General features: G+C 39.1%; 1 protein-coding gene across 1 annotated transcript; it reads left to right on the plus strand.

Annotated features, from left to right (window-relative positions):
* The first annotated feature begins 1,375 nt into the window (after window positions 1–1,375).
* Window positions 1,376–20,331, plus strand: braf (B-Raf proto-oncogene, serine/threonine kinase). The gene is made up of 19 exons (XM_060889142.1): window positions 1,376–1,672; window positions 4,653–4,754; window positions 5,063–5,326; window positions 6,190–6,293; window positions 8,381–8,483; window positions 9,795–9,943; window positions 10,128–10,247; window positions 10,343–10,502; window positions 10,597–10,636; window positions 12,063–12,202; window positions 12,393–12,510; window positions 13,612–13,696; window positions 14,557–14,733; window positions 14,910–14,956; window positions 15,115–15,233; window positions 16,206–16,337; window positions 16,430–16,564; window positions 17,307–17,460; window positions 17,601–20,331. The coding sequence occupies exons 1-19, from the start codon at window positions 1,493–1,495 to the stop codon at window positions 17,621–17,623; spliced, it is 2,352 nt and encodes a 783-aa protein (XP_060745125.1). The 5' UTR covers window positions 1,376–1,492; the 3' UTR covers window positions 17,624–20,331.
* The last annotated feature ends 487 nt before the right edge of the window (window positions 20,332–20,818 follow it).

A 20,818-nucleotide genomic window follows, 5' to 3' on the forward strand; every position in this document is an offset into this window, starting at 1 on the left:
TAACACCACTCTGGGTACTCCAGTTTCCTCCCCTAGTCCAAAGCCATGTGTGAAAGTCATCTCTATAATGTCCGGTGTTGATTTCTCCTCCACCTTTATACAATGTTCCTTTTCAGTTGCCAAATAACTATAAGTAAATATAAGAATATAATATTCCCAAACATAGAACATTTCTCTAAACGTATCATTTTGGCCATCCCAAATGGAAACCATTTCATATCATTCTGAAAACTTGTTAGTCTGTCTTTTTAAATGATCTATTTTGGTGATCAAAAAGTAGCATCCCCCTTTTAATGAACCTTATTTGCTTTGGGAACATTCTGTTTTGTAAAAAAAAAATAAAAAGCTTCTGGTTCCCATTTGGTTTTATCTAAAGAAATTTTAAAAAGAAATTAGCAACTGGTTCCTCTTTATTTATTTTTTTAGAACCTATTTCTGGAACCGTTCTAAATGTATTAACAAATAATAGCATCTGTTTCTCCTTTAGTTATTTGTTTGGGAACCATTTCACAACGTTCTGGGAATTCATTCATTCATTCATCTTCTACCGCTTATCCGAACTACCTCGGGTCACGGGGAGCCTGTGCCTATCTCAGGCGTCATTGGGCATCAAGGCAGGATACACCCTGGACGGAGTGCCAACCCATCACAGGGCACGTTCTGGGAATGTTCTATTCAATTCAATTTATTTTTATATAATATTTACAAAACTTGTTTTTTTTTTTTGGATTTTTGATCATTTGATTATTTAAAAAAAAAAAAAAAAAAAAAAACATTTCACAACGTACTGGGAATTTTCTATTCAATTCAATTCTATTTATTTTTAATTTAAAACCTACTGACAACTTTCTGGAAATATTTCACTAGGGGTAAAAAACAAATAATTGATCCTTTGATTATTATTAATAATTAAAATTTTTTTACAACGTTCTGGTAATGTTCTATTTAATTCAATTACATTTATTTTTTATTTGAATTTATTTATAATTTTTAATTGAAAACGTATTGACAACTTTCTGGAAATATTCCACTATGGGCAAAAACAAACAAACAAACAAACAAACAAACAAATAAATAATAGATCCTTTTATTATTAATATAATAAAAAACATTTTACAACATTCTGCTAATGTTCTGTGGGCCACAAAAATAGTATCTGTCTCTTTACTTATTTTTAGCAAACATTTGACAGCATGATGTGAACGTTGTGGGTTATTGAACAGACTCAGAGTTCTGCAGGAACCTTTCTGGAACTTAGAAAACAACGTTGTGTTAGTGTTCTGTGTCAAATGACAATAAAAAGGTTTAAAAACCTTGTACATTTGTACTATTTGGTTTTGTATAAACACACTTCCGGGATGTAGCCAGGGTTTCCAACGTCTCGTTTTCCAGCGTCACGTCGTTTTTCTTGACAATGTCTCCCCCTCCCGTCTCGCTCTCTCCTTCGCCTCCTTTTTTTCACCTCTCCCCACTCGGTGTCTCGTAGTTTAAAATGGCGGCGTTGAGCAGCGCCGAGTCTCCACCGGCCGTCTTTAACGGAGAGACGATGGCGCACGACGCGGAGCGGGAGCCGGGGACGGGACTGGAGGCGCTGGGCGCGGGGTTCAGCTCGGTGTGCACAGCGTGTTCCGCGTCCGCCGAGGCCGAGCATCGCCACGACATTCCCGAGGAGGTACGACAGCTTTGAGGAGGGGGAGATCTGCCTGGATGGAGGAGACCTTCAGGAAACACCGGCTCTAATATGGATCGCGGGGGATGCGTTTGCACGGGAGGGGGGATAGATGATGCACATATATACATTCACACACACACACACACACACACACACACACACTCTTACACATACATATACACACAATATTGCTTTGACTAACATTTGTTGTCGTACACGCACGGGTCATTGTGTGTGTGTGTATGTATGTGTATATATATATATATATATATATATATATATATATATATATATATATATATATATATATATATTAGTGTCTGTGCGCGTGCGTGTGTATATGTATGTATTATATGTAGCTGGCCAGGTGCATAATTATATCCGCGGAGATGTTCTTCACATAGAAAGGTTCTTTCATTTCCCTGCCCCCCCCCGCTTTAGTTCCTTTAGCCCGTTTATTCCAGGGGCCTGGCCGGGTTTCAGTCGCTTTTTTGCGCTTTATTTTCTCCGTGAACACACTGCAGCTGTAGCTATGCTTGTTAGCATCCGTGCTAACGCTCGAGCTCCACTGAAACACATCCTATTAGTTAAACCCATATCTGAGGCAGCTTTATTTATACATGTATTGTTTTTTTGTTTTTTTGTTTTTTTTAAAAACTGCAGCCTGTCCTGATCCTCTATTCTATCTTTTGGACCATCATCCCCATTCCTTATCTGTGTAGCTTCATAAAACGTTCATAAAGTGTTTTGTTTTATTCAGGGATTGTTTTCAAACATGTTTATTACAGACCCCCAGTAATGTAATAATTTGTAGCCAGTGCTGGCCTTCATTTGCCATGACGTGTGTGTGTGTGTGGGGCTACATCATTACAGGTGCCTGTGTGTAACTGCATTGACATGAATCTGCTGGAACAACACACATGCTACTAGTGCAGTGTTATTGTTCACATTATTAAAGAAAATGTTCACTCGCGCACATTAAATCAGTTTCTATCGAATTGTTTGTGATGTGTTCAGCATTTCAGGTGTTAACGTGTTGGTTGCTGCTGTAATTCTGGGTATTCCTGTGAGAAGCTGGTGGTATTGTGTTGTGTTGATGTCACAGGGGGACACTGCTAGTGCAGATACAATAGTCTTTTTATTAGGAAAAAAACTATTCAGTGATCACAAACATAAGTGATGGTAGCCAGGTTTTGGAGTTCTCTCTTAGAAACGACCTTATTTTCTCGTTTTTTCTTATTTTTGTGTGTGTTATTAATGAGATATGCAATGTAGAATGAGTGGAGGCTGAATACATCAGACTCCAAGATCCAGGATGCAACGCAGATTCGTGACGCAGTCGCACTGAGCCCTAACTCAGCTAGTTAGTGATTGACAAGAGGATGACATTGACGAATCGGTGGTATTAGCAACCCAAGATGCAACCGTGTCTGTTTGAACAGAATATACAGATGATGAGGTGAGAGAGCAAAATCACTAAAGCTCTGCTGCATCATTGATTTATGTAGATAAGGATCCTACAGCACCACCACTATCAGTAGGTAGACAAACAACATTGCTGGCAATGTAGGAAACTCGTTTCACGTGTTAATTGTAAAGAGTGATGGAGGGTGGATTTTCAGTTAATACAGCTCATGCCTCAAGTTGATTTGCTAAAACAAGGACCATGTGCAATATTGCATTTCTCAGTGATGTGTTAGTTGAGTAGCAGTGTGCAATATTTTAGGATCTGTTATGAAGGTTTCCTTTTTTGTGGCTGTATTTGAGGGCGCTCAGCTGTCACATACTGTCTCAACACAAAGTAGTTCTGATAATCTTATTAGCTTGTATAGAAGTACACCAGGACTTAATTTAGACTCTGCTTTTGTTGACCATTTTTGGGGACAGCTCACTCAGGTTTTTCTTGATGCTATGCCTTACTTGTAAGTTTGCAAATACTGCAAGTGGATTTGGTCATAGCTGCTTTTGCAATAGTGTTCTTGCTGCTCAGTCTGTGTGGCCTGCTGTCAAACAAACTTATTTTATATTGTCATATAATGCAGTGTAAATAAAGGTGATGACTGTCAGGTTTAAAATTCTCTTATAAGAAACCTGTTATTTATTTATTTTTTATTTATTTATTTGTATTTTTTTTTATTTTATGTTTTTCACTTGACTGAGCCAGTTCATGTAAATGAATTGGGATCAAGTACTGCCTTGAAAAGAACAGAGGAAACTGGCTTTTTATCAAAAGTATTACATGCTGAATACACAAAGCTAGACTGAGTCTAGGTTACAGGCTTTAGCCAGGATGGATCATAAGGCCCAACCTCTGCTTGTAAAAGTTTTGACTTGTAAAACATGACGGTGCTTTAAGTTTGCTTCCTTTAAGCTGATATTTGGCTTTTACTTGCTGCAAAATCTGTCATGAATGCAGAATGGTTTTCAAGCAGTATTTAATGCTGGTAAGGAGAATTAATTCAGGTTTTCTTATTTTGTTCCCTAAATTCATCTAGCAGTCATCATCCATGTAACTGATTTGTTTATTCACATATAAAGTTTAGAATGTAGTTGTTTTATCAGTTATGCATTCTATTTAACATCATAGCTGATATGTTTCCTATTTTCTATCATGATCCCAAAAGCAGTTTATCTGATTGTCTAATCGTACAAACTATTCAATTTAAGTTTGCCAGCTTTCTCTTGGGACTGACTGGTCCATAAACTGCTCCCTTTGATAGCACTGTTTTCACTGCAGTGCTGCTGTTGTCCTGTTAGGTTCCAGCTAACAAAGCTCAGCGCCGACTTTGCCGGAGAGTCTGGAAGTTCTCACAGCACTGAGCTAATCAGCAAAGCCATATATCCTCTGTGTAGGGCCAGTGTCTACTTTTACACCATGATGAATCATGTAGATTAAAGTTAGGAAAACTTCACCTCACAAAGCAAGCACAATCCTCAGAGTCCTGAGAATATTTAGAAACTTGATTTCTCATATTTGCAGATATGGAATATCAAACAGATGATTAAGCTGACTCAAGAACACATAGAGGCACTTCTGGACAAGTTTGGTGGTGAACACAACCCTCCATCTATATACCTGGAGGTGAGTTATCTGGATATGAAAAGCAAATGTGTTTTTGTGTCAAGCAGAGGTTTTGTTCCAGCATGGATTATTTAGATGACTTGGAGATCTTCATTAATGCCAGAACACTAATTTGTGTAAAACCTGTACTTTAAATCTATGATCAACTCAGAACTGAGTTAGCTGTGCATTCAGAACTGCTTTTTCAATTTTTAAGCTTGATTTTTGAGAAAAACAGCATCAAGTTTTTCAGACTAACTCAATGTAAATCAGGATGCATTTCATACTCTTTAATCTGTGGGTACTGATGTGTTCCTGCTTTCTCCCAGGCTTACGAAGAGTACACCAGCAAACTCGACGCTTTGCAACAGCGGGAGCAGCAGCTACTGGAGGCTATTGGGAATGGCACAGAGTTCTGCTCCTCCCCGACTCCAGCACCACTGGATGGCAGGTTGGGTGTGACCCAAAGTTTGGCTGCAACCCCCAACACCTTGGCAGTGATGCAGACCCCATCGGACGCCACCCGTGCTAACCCACGTTCGCCCCAGAAACCCATTGTCAGAGTCTTTTTGCCAAATAAACAGAGGACAGTGGTGAGTTTGAGCTGCTCAGTTACCAGTTTTGCTGTCAATAAAAGTTCCTCCTGACAATGTTCACCCTGGTTCACCATCATGAGATTGCAAGTTTAAATCCCGAAGAATTCAATTGATTGGATGTGTACTCAGGATGGAAGGGATATCTATCCGTCTGTCTGTCTGTCTGTCTGTCTATCTATCTATCTATCTCTCTGTCTGTCTCTCTCTCTCTGTCTCTCTGTCTGTCTGTCTGTGTCTGTCTCTCTCTGTCTCTCTCTCAATCAAGATTGGTAGTTATTGTGTGAGAGGGTAGAGTGGGGAAATGACCAGCCCAAATTGGGGAGAAAAATCCCAAAAAAAAACATTTGTACTGTTCAAACTGATGAGTGTTTTCTGCTAGTGTCAGAGCAGTAACTGAACATTGGGACGTAATTATGTGGACAAATCATTAGCCCGGTCACCTGGGCCTACCAGATTTAATGCTTTTGGCTGTTAGCTTTTATTTTTAGTTTCCAATTGACAAATTATGTTCAATAAACAGTTAAAAAAAAGAGATGCTGAAACTGTAGTTGATGCTTTTGTATCCCACCCAGCTGTTGCATCAAATGCATTTTCAAAGGTGTGATCTGATTCATGGTGGATAATTTTTTATTAGTTATATTATTCAGCCTGAAACAAGAATAAAGGATTAGGAACTTTGTGGGTTAATATTCTACCAGATTGCAGAGTGGTGTGAGTCCACAGTCCCTGAGCAAATGTAGGTGACCTCTTTTATTTGGAGGAGCTTCTCAGTGTGACTCTTTTGGGTTAGAGCAGAGAAACTGAGACTTAAATATGGTTTGAGAAAATTCCTGATCTTGTGATTTCTTGTGTGTCTTCAGGTTCCAGCTCGTTGCGGGATGACCGTAAGGGACTCGTTAAAGAAGGCTCTGATGATGCGAGGTCTGATCCCTGAATGCTGTGCTGTCTACAGGATTCAGGATGGGTAAATACACAGAGCGTCACTACATGTGCATACACACACACACACACTCACACACTCTTAACACAAATGTCACTGGCAGACTTGTTTATTTTTCCCCACTGATGTGAGACAAGCTATTATTTAAAACAGTCACATGCTGTCTTTATCCAATCATGGTTGTTGATGCCGGAAAATGCTAAGGCAGGCTTTTGGAATGTACAGTGTGATACGTCAGATTATGACTACACAGGATTTGTTTTATTTATATATATATATATATATATATATATATATATATATATATATATATATATATATATATGTGTGTATGTATGTATATATGTGTGTGTGTATATATGTGTGTATATATATATATATATATATATATATATATATATATATATATATATATATATATATATATATATAAAATTAGTTGTGCTCCAAAGTCTTTGCATACCCTGAAAGAAATTGTTAAATATTGCTATTTATTTGGAAAATATGACTGATGATGCAAAATAATTTTTTCTTATTTAAGGATAGTGGTCACGTGAAGTCATTAATTATCACAGTTGTTTGAATTCTTTTTCAAACCCAATGATAACTAAAATCATCTAAATGACCCTGATCAAAAGTTTACATATCCTTGAATGTTTAGCCACATTATAAACACACAGGTGGACACACACAGATTTAAATGGCTATTAAAGGGAAGTTTCCACACCTGTGACTCATAGTCAGTGAGTTTCTCAGCTCATGAGGTGATGCACTGACTTGGCTGGATACTGCACCATGGGGAAGACAAAAGAACTGCAAATGGACCTGCGTGATAAGGTCGTTGAACTTTATAAAGCAAGAAAGGGATATTAGAAGATCTCAACACTTGAAAATGGCAGTCAGTACTGTTCAAACACTGATAAAGAGGTGGAAAATAAGAGGTTCTGTTGATACTAAGCCACGGTCAGGACGATCAAGAAAGATTTCAACCACTACTGCCAGAAGAATTGTTCGGAACGCAAAGATAAGCCTACAAACAACTTTGAGAGTAATACAGGCTGCTCTGGAAAAAAGTGGTGGTGGTGTTTCAAGGAGCACAATAAGAAGGTACTTGAACACAAAAGGTACTTGTGCCCATGCCACAAAAAGCCCTACCTTTAGTATACCGCCAAGCCTCATAGCTTCTGGAGCAGAGTCATTTGGAGTGATGAGACCAAATCTGAACTTTATAGTCACAAACATAATGATTATGTTTGGAGAGGAGTCAACATGGCCTACACTGTAAAGCATGGTGGTGGATCTCTGATGATTTGGGACTATGTGAGCTCCAGTAACACAGGGAAGTTGATGGCAATATGAATGCAGCATATTATCAGAAAATACTGGCAGACAATTTGCATTCTACAGCACGAAAGTGCACATAGGACGCTCTTGGCTGTTCTAACGTGACCGTGATCCAAAGCACAAGGCAAGGTTGACCCTTCAATGGCTATAGCAGAAAAAGCTGAAGGTTCTGGAGGCCATCACAGTCTCCTGACCTCAATATCATTGAGCAACTTTGGGAAGATCTCAAACATGCAGTTTGTGCAAGACAACCACAATATTTACAGGAACTGGAGGTATTTTGCCAAGAAGAATGGGAACCTCATGCACAATTATTACAGGGGCAATATACAATATTAAGAACTAAAGGTATAAAAACAGGGATTATTTACTTGTATTCTTTTTTGTTATGTTTTGTTTGTACCATTTTGTTATGCCTTACATGTTAACTTTAGTCCTATAAAAAATAAAATACATTTGTTTTGCATTCTCATTCATGTTTTCTTTAAAAAAATCGTACACATCTTGCAAAAAACTCTTGTGCACAACTGTATAATTAATATACATACATACAAGCATACTGAATGACTAACTGTATAATATACAAACCTAAACTGTCACCTTTTGCCAAGTTTGCCAGTGTCCAATATGGCTGACATTACAAACGCAGTTTTTGGGGTGGGGTGTTAATATTTTTATGAGATATTTAAGGCTTTGCAAATGACTCCTTTTAACCATGCCTGCCAGTGTAACAAAGGGTTACTAATAAACTTTTTTGCCCTGATCAGAGAGAAGAAGCCCATTGGCTGGGATACAGACATCTCTTGGTTAACTGGGGAGGAGCTTCATGTTGAGGTTTTAGAGAATGTTCCTCTGACAACCCATAATTTTGTGAGTATCTTAAATTGTTATCTTAGTTTATTGATTTATAAAGCACTTTTTTCACTTAGGCTACTGAAGTGTTCTGCATTAGAATAGACAGCAAAATGTGGGTCAGTTGTGTTCTGTGACAAAGTAATACTTCTACCATATAAACACTGGTGTCATAAAACAACTGTCCTGTTGGTTATAGCAGTTGAATATAATTATGAAATGCTGAAGTTTAGAAATGTTCGCCTCATTGCTGGCTGTGTAACTGAATTTGCAGTCTTGGATCGTGAGAGTTGCGATTGGTCAGACAATCAAGCTTCTTAAAAGGAACCACCTTAATACAGTCATCTGATTTCACAGATTAAAATGGTTTGCAAATATCAATATCATATCACAGTAGATTTTCGTTTCATCATTTAGACTAATTTAAACTGGGATGGACGTCTCTTCTTTTAAAACACAAACAAACACAAATAAGTTAGATATACAGTGCAATATACAGTATATTTATATTTTTACACACCCAGCATTTTAGTGGCCTTAACCAAGCTTTACTGTAGCAGAACTAATTAACATATGCCAAAAAAAAAAACTAGCCACATTTCAGCGCCTCTTTTTTTTTTTTAAACGTGACCCAGCATGGCTTATGTAGCATGTTTATCTTCTGTTGTGGTTTATCCAAACACATGCATTTATGCAAATTGTTTAGCCGAAGGCAGCACGTCAGTCAAGAGACTATCTGCATGCCTAGAAACATTATATAAGAAAGGAAAACCGTTTACACAGGTCTTTTATAGATTTCTTATTTTTAGTTTATTCCTTAGGTTTATTTTGATAGAGGGAAGTACAGTATGTATCATGATTAGAACTTCTGTTAGGAACATCTATTAAAATTGTGTCGCACTGGTAGGAGCCAGACACCAGATCAAAATATAACCACTACACTTAATGTTATATTTATAGCCATAACCTACATATTAATGGTTCAGCATATGAAATGTAAATGTTTTCCTCCATTCAGCAATATCGATTGCTTATCATGACCTTTGTAAGCAAGAACGTTTATGTAAGTAGGCCTTTATGTATTTGAATTGAATAGATGTTGAATTTATAGCTGGGAAACAAATTGTGTAATTTTGTGGATGCGAATTTTCCACAACGCACACAGTTTCTGCTTTATCTGCCGCATGCTTCCTAATGCAGGTTTAACAGAGAGGTTTCTGGTAGTGGGTTATGGGCTTATGTTTGGGAAATGTATAATGTTTAATCTACTTTTAAGTGTTAATAAAATGATTGCACCCCTGGACCCTAATTTCATGCTGCTATTGGCAGGTGAGGAAGACCTTCTTCACGTTGGCCTTCTGTGATTTCTGCCGGAAGCTGCTTTTCCAGGGCTTCCGCTGCCAGACATGTGGCTACAAATTTCACCAGCGCTGCAGCACTGAGGTGCCGCTCATGTGTGTCAACTACGACCAGCTTGAGTGAGTGCTCATGGGAAAAATAACAGGACTGAACTTTGGCAGTCTTTTAGTGGAGTCTGATGATAAAGTTCTGAAAGGAACTAATGGGCAGGAACTGATTGTACTGAATGTGGGGTTGTTCTACTGTTTGTCTGACAGGTTTTGCTCCTTCTCTCTCTCTCTCTCACTCTCTCTCTCTCTCTAGTTTATTATTGACGTCCAAATTTCTGGTGCACCACCCAATCACTCAGGAAGAGGTGTCCTCAGAGGGCACCACCCCTGTGTCAGAGGTGTGTCCATCTATCCCACCATCTGACTCCACCGGGTAAGATCAGTCATTTTGAATGAGGACAAACAGTAATCAACCAACATAATAATCCATCGCAGTAACTACACACTTTGTGTTTCTTTTTTCTCCAGGTCGCTGTGCCATTCAAGCGTGTCCCCGTCCAAATCCATTCCCATCCCTCAAAGTTTCCGGCCAGGAGAGGAAGACCACCGTAACCAGTTTGGCCAGAGAGACCGCTCTTCTTCAGCCCCCAATGTCCATATCAACACAATCGAGCCAGTCAACATAGACGTCAGTGAACACACTCTTTTTATTTTATTTTATTTATTTATTTTTAAGTTGTGATTAATACAAGTCTGATGCTAATTTACACTTACTGTTTTAGGACTTGATTCGTGATCAAGGTTTACAGAGGTCTGATGGAGGTATGAGTTTCATAACACACACACTGAACCATTTTAAGTCCTCTTACATATTTGTTCCACTTCAACCCAAAACCCTTTGTGTGCTAAGTTGCTAAACACAAACATATCTTTGTCCCTTTCAAATAGTATTTTGAATTCTTTTTAAAAAAAGCTGCAAGGCCTTTGCTGAGTTATTAGAGTAATTACTAGGGGTGTGCACGGATAGTCGAACATTCGAATATTCGGTCTGCTGTAATTATTCGATAAATAAAAATGCTATTCGAATTTCGCTATATTTTTGGCACGTATGCAGCCTCCGCCACCAATGGTGAAGAGGATGCGGCAATGCCCGCTCGTCGGAAAAGGCTGAGCCAGTTCTTCGGCAATGATTACAGAGAATCCAGCCGAGACGAGTGGGAACAGTTCTTGCTGGAGCCGTGTATTCCACCAGATGAGGATCCCATTCAGTGGTGGAACGAAAACACGAAGCGCTTCACAAAACTTAGTCGCTTAGCACACCGTTACTTGTGTGTCCCGGCAACTTCTGTGCCGTCAGAGCGCGTTTTCAGACTAAGGAGCCGACTTTCCCCCGATCATGTTGACATGCTTGTGTTCCTTAACATGAACATGTAAAACAATAGAAAGAAAGCAAAAAAGATTTGCTGACAGTTTAAAAGGTTCAAAGTTAAATGTAGCCTAGGCTACGTTCTGTACAATAGCCTAATTGCTGCAGGCGGCTTTATTTACGTTTTTTTTTTTCTTCACTTTTTTTGCTTTTGCTCTGTACTTTTTTTGTTTGTTTGCACACATTGTTAAAGGTTTTCAGCTACAAAACACGATGTAGCGGAACGTTTAAGCTTATTGTGTATAAGCTTGTTCAAAAATGACGGAACCAATAAATGTTACTGAAAAATAACGTCTGTCTCATTAAACTTAATTTAAATAAACGAATATTCGAATATTCGTTTTTTGTGAGCTCAAATATTCGAATGTGATATTTGCAGAAAATGCCCATCCCTAGTAATTACCAGTAGTGTGAAAAGTGCATCCTGTAGATCTAAAGAAGGTATACTAAACCGGGATTATTTATTTTATTCTCAACGGGTGGTTTAGATAAGGTTTTAATTTTGACCTCCAAAATTAGACCCATGTGTAGACCAGGGTCATGCTGTGCATTTTAGAGTTATTAGAATATTTACTGCTTGTGAAAAGTGCTTGTGAAAATTTTATTCTCAAAGGGTGGTTTAGCGACTGGTTTTAATTTTAACCCCCAGAATTAAACACACACACGCCTAGACAGGCGTCAGTCCTACCATAATGATTATTGTTAATCTGAATATACCCCCTCACGTATCTCATTAACTTTACACGCAATTTAACATTTGCATGTATGTCTCTGATTCCCAGGCTTCCTTTCACTCTTTGTTGTTTCCTACAAACTATTCAGGCTCCACCACTGGACTTTCGGCCACACCCCCTGCCTCCTTACCTGGTTCCCTGTCCAATGTGAAGGTGCCACAGAAGTCACCGTGCCAACAGCGGGAGCGCAAGTCGTCGTCGTCGTCATCTGAGGACCGCAATAAAATGGTGAGGAGATACCATTGGGGTTCCACATCCACCTGAACCATGATCCACAATGCTTTTAAACTTTCAACATTTACTCTACTTATGTTATGCAGTGGAGTTTTTTTTAGGCAATGTATCTGCACAGCAAATATTTTAATTATTGTCTATAATTCAATAGACTGTATTAATTTCTTGGATTGCGGTGTGGTAGAAAACATTGGGCCGACGGGACTCCAGCGATGACTGGGAGATTCCAGAGGGTCAGATCACTCTGGGTCAGCGGATAGGATCCGGCTCATTTGGAACTGTCTACAAGGGAAAGTGGCATGGTATGTGTACTAAAGCTTCTATGTTTATGTTCCCACCTCGCTGCTGCAGAGAGCCTGGTTTTATTCTCAGGTTGGGTTACTTTCTGGAGTTTTGGACGTTCCCTCGTGCCCGCTTGGGTGTCTCCACTTCACTAATCTAAAACTGAAACTCTTAACTAGTGAAAGCTGACCTCTGTTGTCCTGCAGTAACGTTTAGTTATTGCCTTTTGCCCTGGGGACTTTCTGGTGAAGCTGATGGTAGAGATTTATTTGAGAGTTGTCATTACTTAGACATCTTTTGTAAAATCAGTCAATTTGGCTCCTGCGATGGGTAGGGGGGTGTCCCATCCCTGTGCGTTGGGCCAACCAGATGAACCTAGTTGTTTCCAGCACTGACAGTCTTGTGCCAGCTGCTCTGCATCTTCTATAGCAACTCCTTGTTGTTGAAGGTCGCCCTCAGGGACGTCAAGCCATCGTGTGCGGGGTTTACCTCGTGGTCCAGCCTGCAGCCCACGGAGCCCAGGGAGGCGGAGGACATGGCCAAACCAGCGGGTGCGACATTGTGCGGCCAGGGAGGATGCTCTGGGCTGGCACGTGCGGGCTCTAAGCATTTGATTGGAAACCCGCTGGGGCCACCTGATGTTTTCGATGGTTCTGAGAGCCCTGCTGTCAAAGCCATCTAATCTTGCAGCCAGTGTCTTGTTTAAGGGCCAAGTCTCCGAACCATTCTTTTGTAAAATGCAGTAATTAATGCTCTTCTGTCACAAATAAAGGCAGACCTGAATTCATTTACTTGGTGATGACAATCCTTCAAATTTGAACATTTCTACAACAAAAGCTGCTAATGCAGGGGAGTCAAAGAGCCGGAGTGTGTGCAAGGTTTCATTCCAATCAAGCAGAAGCCACACCTTATTCTGTCAGTTTATTCAGTTGACCTTAACCTTTAGGAGACTTGGGTGCAGGTTCTGCTTTGGGGGGGTGAAACCTTCACACAAACCTGGATAAGATTTGACACCTCTGTGTTTATTTTTTTAAGCTTATGTCCACTGTAATTGTGGATTCAAATGTAGCTGGGACGAAGTTGTCATTTTTTGTTCATACGTTTTTATTCTTTGTCCACAGGTGACGTGGCAGTCAAGATGTTGAATGTCACTGCTCCCACTCCTCAGCAACTACAGGCCTTTAAGAATGAAGTAGGGGTCCTCAGGTAAGGCATATTGGACTCTCATGCCAATTTAGTGCCTGATCTTCCTAACAATGTTCACACCTACAGCAGAGCAGGTGATGGTTTTAGGTCTTGCTCATGAACCCAGCGGTGACTCTTTGGCAGTCGAGAAATCTTCCAGTTACTTGTTAGAATGTTTTAAAGACAGAGACTCCTCTATCTTTAGTGTATTATGAGTGATACAACATCCACCAAGCTGCCACTGCTGGGCATCTGAGCAAGGCCCTAAACTCTTAATTGCTCTGTTGTATAAAATTAGAAGTTGCTCTGGATAAGTGTTTCTGCAAAGGTCATAAATATAAATGTATTAAATCTTATCTTTAACCATTCTGTTTGAATGATGATTATACTCTGGCTTAGGCTTGTTGTTGTTATGGTCACTTTTTCAAGCTTGGTAATTCTATAATCTGGTGGTCAAACATATATAATACTGAGTAAAAACACAGTTTTCCAAATCAAGATTAAATAAGTAAATGGCGTTTGTTGCAGCCTATAAGTATCTCAGGAATTATAAGTACTTCTTACTTGACTGGCTGACCTCCAAAACTCAGGTTTAGGATACAGATCTTTGCCATTCACAAGCATAGCAAATGGATGACACTTTTTATGTCAGTTCACTTATATTGAATGAAATGCGCTGATGCTAATGTCATCTATTTGTAATTGAAACAAGTACTGGTGACTTCACAGTACAACGACTGGTGACTTGCAGCAATAAAATATCTGTGTGAATGGAGAGTAAAGCAGTCTGCAGACCTAGTTCTACAGAATCCTTTTTTATTTTATTTTTCAGAAATATGAATGTTCGCATGCGTCATTTCTTTTGTCCATTTTGCTTTCAGGAAAACTCGGCATGTCAATATCCTGCTCTTCATGGGCTACACTACCAAGCCACAGCTGGCCATAGTGACGCAGTGGTGTGAAGGCTCAAGCCTCTACCACCACTTACACATTATCGAGACCAAGTTTGAGATGATCAAGCTAATCGACATCGCCCGGCAGACCGCCCAGGGCATGGAGTGAGTTGTTGGAATGGGTTAACCTGCTAAATGTTAATGTATAGTAGGATCCAATACAGTACACTTCTAATATTAGTGAATTGTGTACCTTGCATTAACTGGTGAATTAATATTGGTAAAGTTTTAAGTTATAATTCAACATATTTTTTTTTTTTTTTTTTTGTCCCTCCAACCAGCTACCTACATGCCAAGTCTATCATTCATAGAGACCTGAAGAGCAACAGTATCCTTTCTGTACAGCAGGACTGAACTTTATTTTCCACAACACTGTTCACTTTCTGATTCTGATCACAATGACAGAATTGTTTGCCTTATTAAAAGGAAACCGGTAAAGCCATATTTGTTCAGGAATTTATAAACCTTAACCTCATGTTTTAACAGATATCTTCTTGCATGAGGATCTGACGGTTAAGATCGGTGATTTTGGTCTGGCTACAGTGAAGTCACGTTGGAGTGGATCACACCAGTTTGAGCAGTTGTCAGGCTCAATCCTGTGGATGGTAAGTGTGGGTTTTTTTATTATTATTTTTTTCTTTTTGTCAGTACTTACTGGCTCATTTGCCATACCTCCTGTATTAAGACTGACAGGCTCAGATGCCACACATCCTTTATTAGGACTGACAGGCTCATATGCCACACCTCCTGTATTAAGACTGACCGGCTCATACGTCATGCCCCCATTATTAAGAATGACAGGCTCATATGTCACGCCCCTTTATAAAGACTGACAGGCTCATATGCCACACCTCCTGTATTAAGACTGACAGGCTCATACGTCACGCCCCCATTATTAAGAATGAAAGGCTCATATGCCATGCCCCTTTATTAAGACTGACAGGCTCATATGCCACGCCCTCTTTATTCAGACTGACAGGCTCATACGTCACGCCCCCATTATTAAGAATGAAAGGCTCATATGCCATGCCCCTTTATTAAGACTGACAGGCTCATATGCCACGCCCTCTTTATTAAGACTGACAGGCTCATATACCATGCCCCCATTATTAAGACTGACAGGCTCATACACCACGCCCCTTTATAAAGACTGACAGGTTCATACGCCAGGCCCCCTTTATAAAGACTGACAGGTTCATTCGCCACGCCCCCTTTATTAAGACTGACAGGCTCATATGCCACGCCCCCCGTTATTAAGACTGACAGGCTCATACGCCACGCCCCCTTTATAAAGACTGACAGGCTCATACGCCACGCCCCCTTTATAAAGACTGACAGGCTCATATGCCACGCCCCTGTTATTACGTCTAACTTGCACAAGCAGCCACTCCTAAAGAATGCTATGCATAATAACGTGTATAAAGAATGTTTACTTCATTAATGAATACTAACGATAAAAAGATTCACTCACAATGTTTTCCTGACACCACTTTAAATCTGTGTGTGTTCACATCTAGTTCTAAAGAAGCATAGAATTTTTTTTTTGCTTGTTTGATTAAAAAGTTGTTTTCTGGCAGGCTCCTGAGGTGATCCGACTGCAGGATAAGAACCCGTACAGCTTTCAGTCAGACGTCTACGCTTTTGGTATCGTCCTGTATGAGCTCATGTCAGGGGCATTGCCTTATTCCAACATCAACAACAGAGACCAGGTAAGTGCGTTCCTTACACTAACAAGCAGCCTGTATACCCGAATCCCCTACTGCAGCACTCAGCAACGTTTAATATCTTTCTCCTGCTGTAGATCATCTTCATGGTGGGCCGAGGTTACCTCTCCCCTGACCTGAGCAAAGTGCGCAGCAACTGCCCCAAAGCCATGAAAAGACTTATGGCTGACTGCTTGAAGAAGAAAAGGGAGGAGCGACCTCTTTTCCCTCAGGTAACTTTACACAACTTTGCACTGATTTTTCTTATTATTGTTTAGAAAATTAGCTGAGATGAAAGATCTTGTGGAAAAAGCTGGTGGATGTTGTAGTGCGAGTTTAGTTGAACTCCAACACTGCAGTTATTTATTGTTCCTGTGAACCAAGACTTCAGTTATTAATACAATCTGTTGTTAGATGAATATCATTTAATTTGTCAAAGACAGCGACTTTATTTGCTGCATTTTCAGTGACCACCACAAGATGACAGCAGAGTGCATCTGATCACTCCAATATGTTGGATTGCCAAAATCGATTGATTCCAAAAAATACCAAAGCTTTAACTGTGAATCCATTAAAATATGTAACAAATAAATAATTTTTTCCCCAATCAAACACTTCAGAATCTATGATCGTACAGTGTTTTAAGTGTCCTTCCTGCCATTATAGCTAAAAGACTTGCTCATAATGTCACATGTGTAGACACGAGTAGGAGTTCACCATCCAAGTCACAATTTGTCTAATAATAAATGAAGAAATGCTCTAATGCAATGAAGAGGCAACAGCTGACTTTTTCATAACAGGATGTTAGTGTGACCCAGTACTTGTGTACTCTTGCTACACACTCAAAAGTATGTATGTCTTGACAAAGTGTGTATTATAAGTAAGTAGGTGAATCGGAACACAGCGCAAGATTTTAGCCTGTTTATAAGATGTGTGAATGTATAAAATATGTGTGTGTGTCTTATTTTGTGCCAGATCCTCGCCTCTATTGAGCTCTTGGCACGCTCACTACCCAAAATCCACCGCAGCGCCTCAGAACCGTCCCTCAACCGTGCTGGCTTCCAGACGGAAGACTTCAGTCTGTACGCTTGCGCCTCGCCAAAAACACCTATTCAGGCTGGAGGCTATGGTAAACACACACACACACACACACACACACACACACACACATACATACACACACAGCTGAAATGTTTATTCAGTCAAATTTTAATATCATCATTCTGTTTTTCTTCTAAACACTAAGCTTTCTTTCTTTTCTTCTTTTAGGAGAGTTTTCAGCTTTTAAGTAGTGCTGTCGACTCAACGCTCATCCCTGGTCACTTTTTCAGCCGTCTTGTGTTCCTACAGTGGGTTCATCCTTAAAACCGAAAAAAAAAACAAACAAACCCTAGTTTCAAAGAATGTGCTGTTTTTTCTTCCTCTTTACCTAAAAAGCAATGGTATTGACAGAATCACTATTTAAAAAAAACAATAAAAATTTAAAAAATATAAGTAATAAAAGCCTCAGCTGGGAATCACGGCTGATTTTAAAAAATCAAATAAAATAAAAATCACCATAACCCAAAACAAGGAAAAGCGCATACAAAAGAAACACTGATTTGCAGAAACATGGGGATGGCCACTGGATGAAAGAAGAGGTCGAATGAAGGAAATGAAAATCGTGCCATGAGAGAAGAGAGGGACCTTAACGATGCCCCGTCCACTTCTTACATACGTTAGCGCTGGCCAATCAGTGTGCAGGACCAACACGTTGACCAGTGGGTGTGATTCTGTAGTAGCGAGTGCCCCACCCTGCTCATTACTCTCTCCTACGAAGCTCCAGTGTGAAGCCACAAGATGTGAATGTATTTTTATTTTTTTTTGCTGTTTTTTTTTTTGCTGTTTTTTTTTTTTTTTTTTTGAAAAAACATATTTCTCAGTCAACATTTTCTTTCTTGGTGTTTTGCTTTGCATTTTTGCTTTTATTTTTTGCTATTCAAGAACACGCACATCTAGTACATTCCTTCAAATTAAAAAAAAAAATATATTGATAATTCTGACGCTTTTCAGAGTTATCCATATAGCCCAAAAGAGGTTACTGTGAGAAGCGTCAAGCTTCTTGTCGGCTGGAATCGGTCGTCTTTAATTCCGTTTACCCCCATTCTTTTTTTTTTTCTTTTTTTTTTTTTTTCCAAACATGGTTTGAGAGTTACATTAAAGGAACTAGCTCTGAGCATCACACCACAGCAGAGCCTCGAACATCGTGTTACAGGTTTTAGCAAACCTTCAGGTGTCACATGTTCATGAAGTAAACAAGCTGCTTCAGTTCATTATTTTTAAACAAATTAAGGGATGTGTATGGGGTGGACAAGACTGTTGATCCAGGATCAGTTGTATGGATAACAGTTGCTGATTCTCCATCAGCATGTGTAGTTGCACACTGTAGATCTTTCCGTGTCGTGTCCGAAGCGTATGTCTTTGCTGCTGCTACACTCACTATGACGTGGCCGTGTGAAATGTTGCACTCGCAGACGTCCCCAGGTATCTTTTTTGTTTCCCCGGCTTTGACTTCAGACTTCGATGGAGGCAGGCCATCCTTGGAGACTAAACATTTGAAGTTTGCTACGTCTTCATTCCAGCGTGTTTCTTATGAAAGCTGTTTTTTTTTTTGTTGTTGATGTTTCGTTCATTTCCATGGACAGGCAGGCCTGCACAAGTAGATTTATTTATGTAGCTTTATTTTTATTTTGTGTGTGTGTTCTCTTCACCTCTCTGAGAGGGTTATTTTTAAGTGTTTGTTTTCTGTGATTGCGTAAATGGATGATAAGCTGTGTCCTTTGCACTTTTCTAATGCAGATTGATGCAAACAAGCAATTTGCCTTTCTATGGACAGAACATTTTGTCAGAGTTTCAAGCATGACTTATTAAAAGAAAAAAAGTCTCAATCACCACAGGATTTAAGTCACTACACGCTATGAGACAGAGCCAAGGGTATAAAGCTAAATTAAAAAGAAAAAATCATAACATTTGACACTGTTGATGAAAGCATTCGGTTTCTAGTTATAGATAATAGATACAAGACTGAATAAAAGGAGTAGATCTGTCTGCTCTTGTGTTGCATGAGACTATACATTGCTCAACGTCTCATTTAAAGCTCCAGATCCTCTCCGTGATCCTTACACAGATTGAATGAAGGCTACAGCAACCCTGATTCTTGCACTCTGTTACATACAAGTTACATATAAGGATCTGTATCTGATAGTCTGTTTCTCTTTTAAAGGGTTAGATTGTATTTTTTTTCCCTCTCGAATATGTTCTGTAAAGTCATTATACAGAAAGCTTCCACAAGGACGTTGGGATTCTGTTGGATATGACCTGCTTGGTTCTCTGATCCAATTTTTAGATGTTTAAAACGGACTAATGTCTTGCCCTCATTTTAGTCGGCATACACAGTGTGGCAAATTTTTAAGAGTTCCTTATTTTATATGAGACCTTTCTTTCCAATTGTGGCACACATGGGGATCTTTATTATTATTATTATTATTATTATTATTATTATTATTATTATTATTATTATTTTCCCTTTCTGTTTTAGGGCCTGCTCAATCTCATTTCCTTACTTCTCACTCCATCCTGCTTTGTTTCTTAGTTCGACTCCCTTTCCCGTATCTTCTTCTGTTCCTTTGCCTTGCCTGCACCTTACAGTCTTAGTAGAAACGAATTCAACTGAGAAACCATCATAGAAGCTTTTGGGAGACTCTTTTCACTTGTAAATAGCTGTACAAAGAAAATACTGTCTGTTTGCTAGGAGGCATGGAGTTAAAACAAACAACGAAACGAGTTATACAATGTTTCCGATGAAGAACTAAAGGTTAAGAAAAGAGATTTTGATAGATGAAATTCTGAAAAAAGAAAATCTGTGTAAAAATATTTAAGACTGTATAATATAAAAGGAGAAAGAGCTTAATGTATTTGTTGTGAATATGAAAAACTGATATATTAAAGAAGTGCATGAAAACCTGGGATTTGTTTTTATTTATTTATTTATTTATTTATTTTTCAGTAGTTCACTTTTTATATTTTCAAGTAGAATTAAGCAGGTGCTGAAAATTACCAAAAAGCTTGCATGAGGTAATTTACTCACTTATTTTAACTACCTACGCATTTATTTTTTAATTTGATTATGTTGATATGAAATAAGTATGAATTTTGAGAAATCCAGCCCCATGGCTCTTATTAATATGAATTTTTTTCAAAAAAGGTATTTGATCATAAATAGGTTACTCCATGATTATACTTTATCGTTTTATTATATTTTGTAAGAATCGTTTGGATGTTTGTGCCACTTAGAACTGACTGGAAAGGTATATGGAGATTAATGCCACACAACATGCTACTGGGAGGGCAAAGTTATCTAAGAAGAGACTGGATGAGGTGAATGGTGACATCCAGGTAGCAGTAATGCAGACTTTCTTGAGCAATGAGGATGATACATCTCTTGCAGA

The sequence above is a fragment of the Tachysurus vachellii genome, chromosome 16 (assembly GCF_030014155.1).
Source record: "Tachysurus vachellii isolate PV-2020 chromosome 16, HZAU_Pvac_v1, whole genome shotgun sequence".
In the NCBI taxonomy this organism is placed as follows: Eukaryota; Metazoa; Chordata; class Actinopteri; order Siluriformes; family Bagridae; genus Tachysurus; species Tachysurus vachellii.

Bases quoted from the DNA above. Each gene is read 5' to 3' on its own strand.
- braf (XM_060889142.1), top strand. From the start codon at position 1,493: ATGGCGGCGTTGAGCAGCGCCGAGTCTCCACCGGCCGTCTTTAACGGA. The intron at 14,957-15,114 runs GTATCCTTTCTG...ATGTTTTAACAG, and splicing joins TAGAGACCTGAAGAGCAACA to ATATCTTCTTGCATGAGGAT. The intron at 16,565-17,306 runs GTAACTTTACAC...ATTTTGTGCCAG, and splicing joins AGCGACCTCTTTTCCCTCAG to ATCCTCGCCTCTATTGAGCT.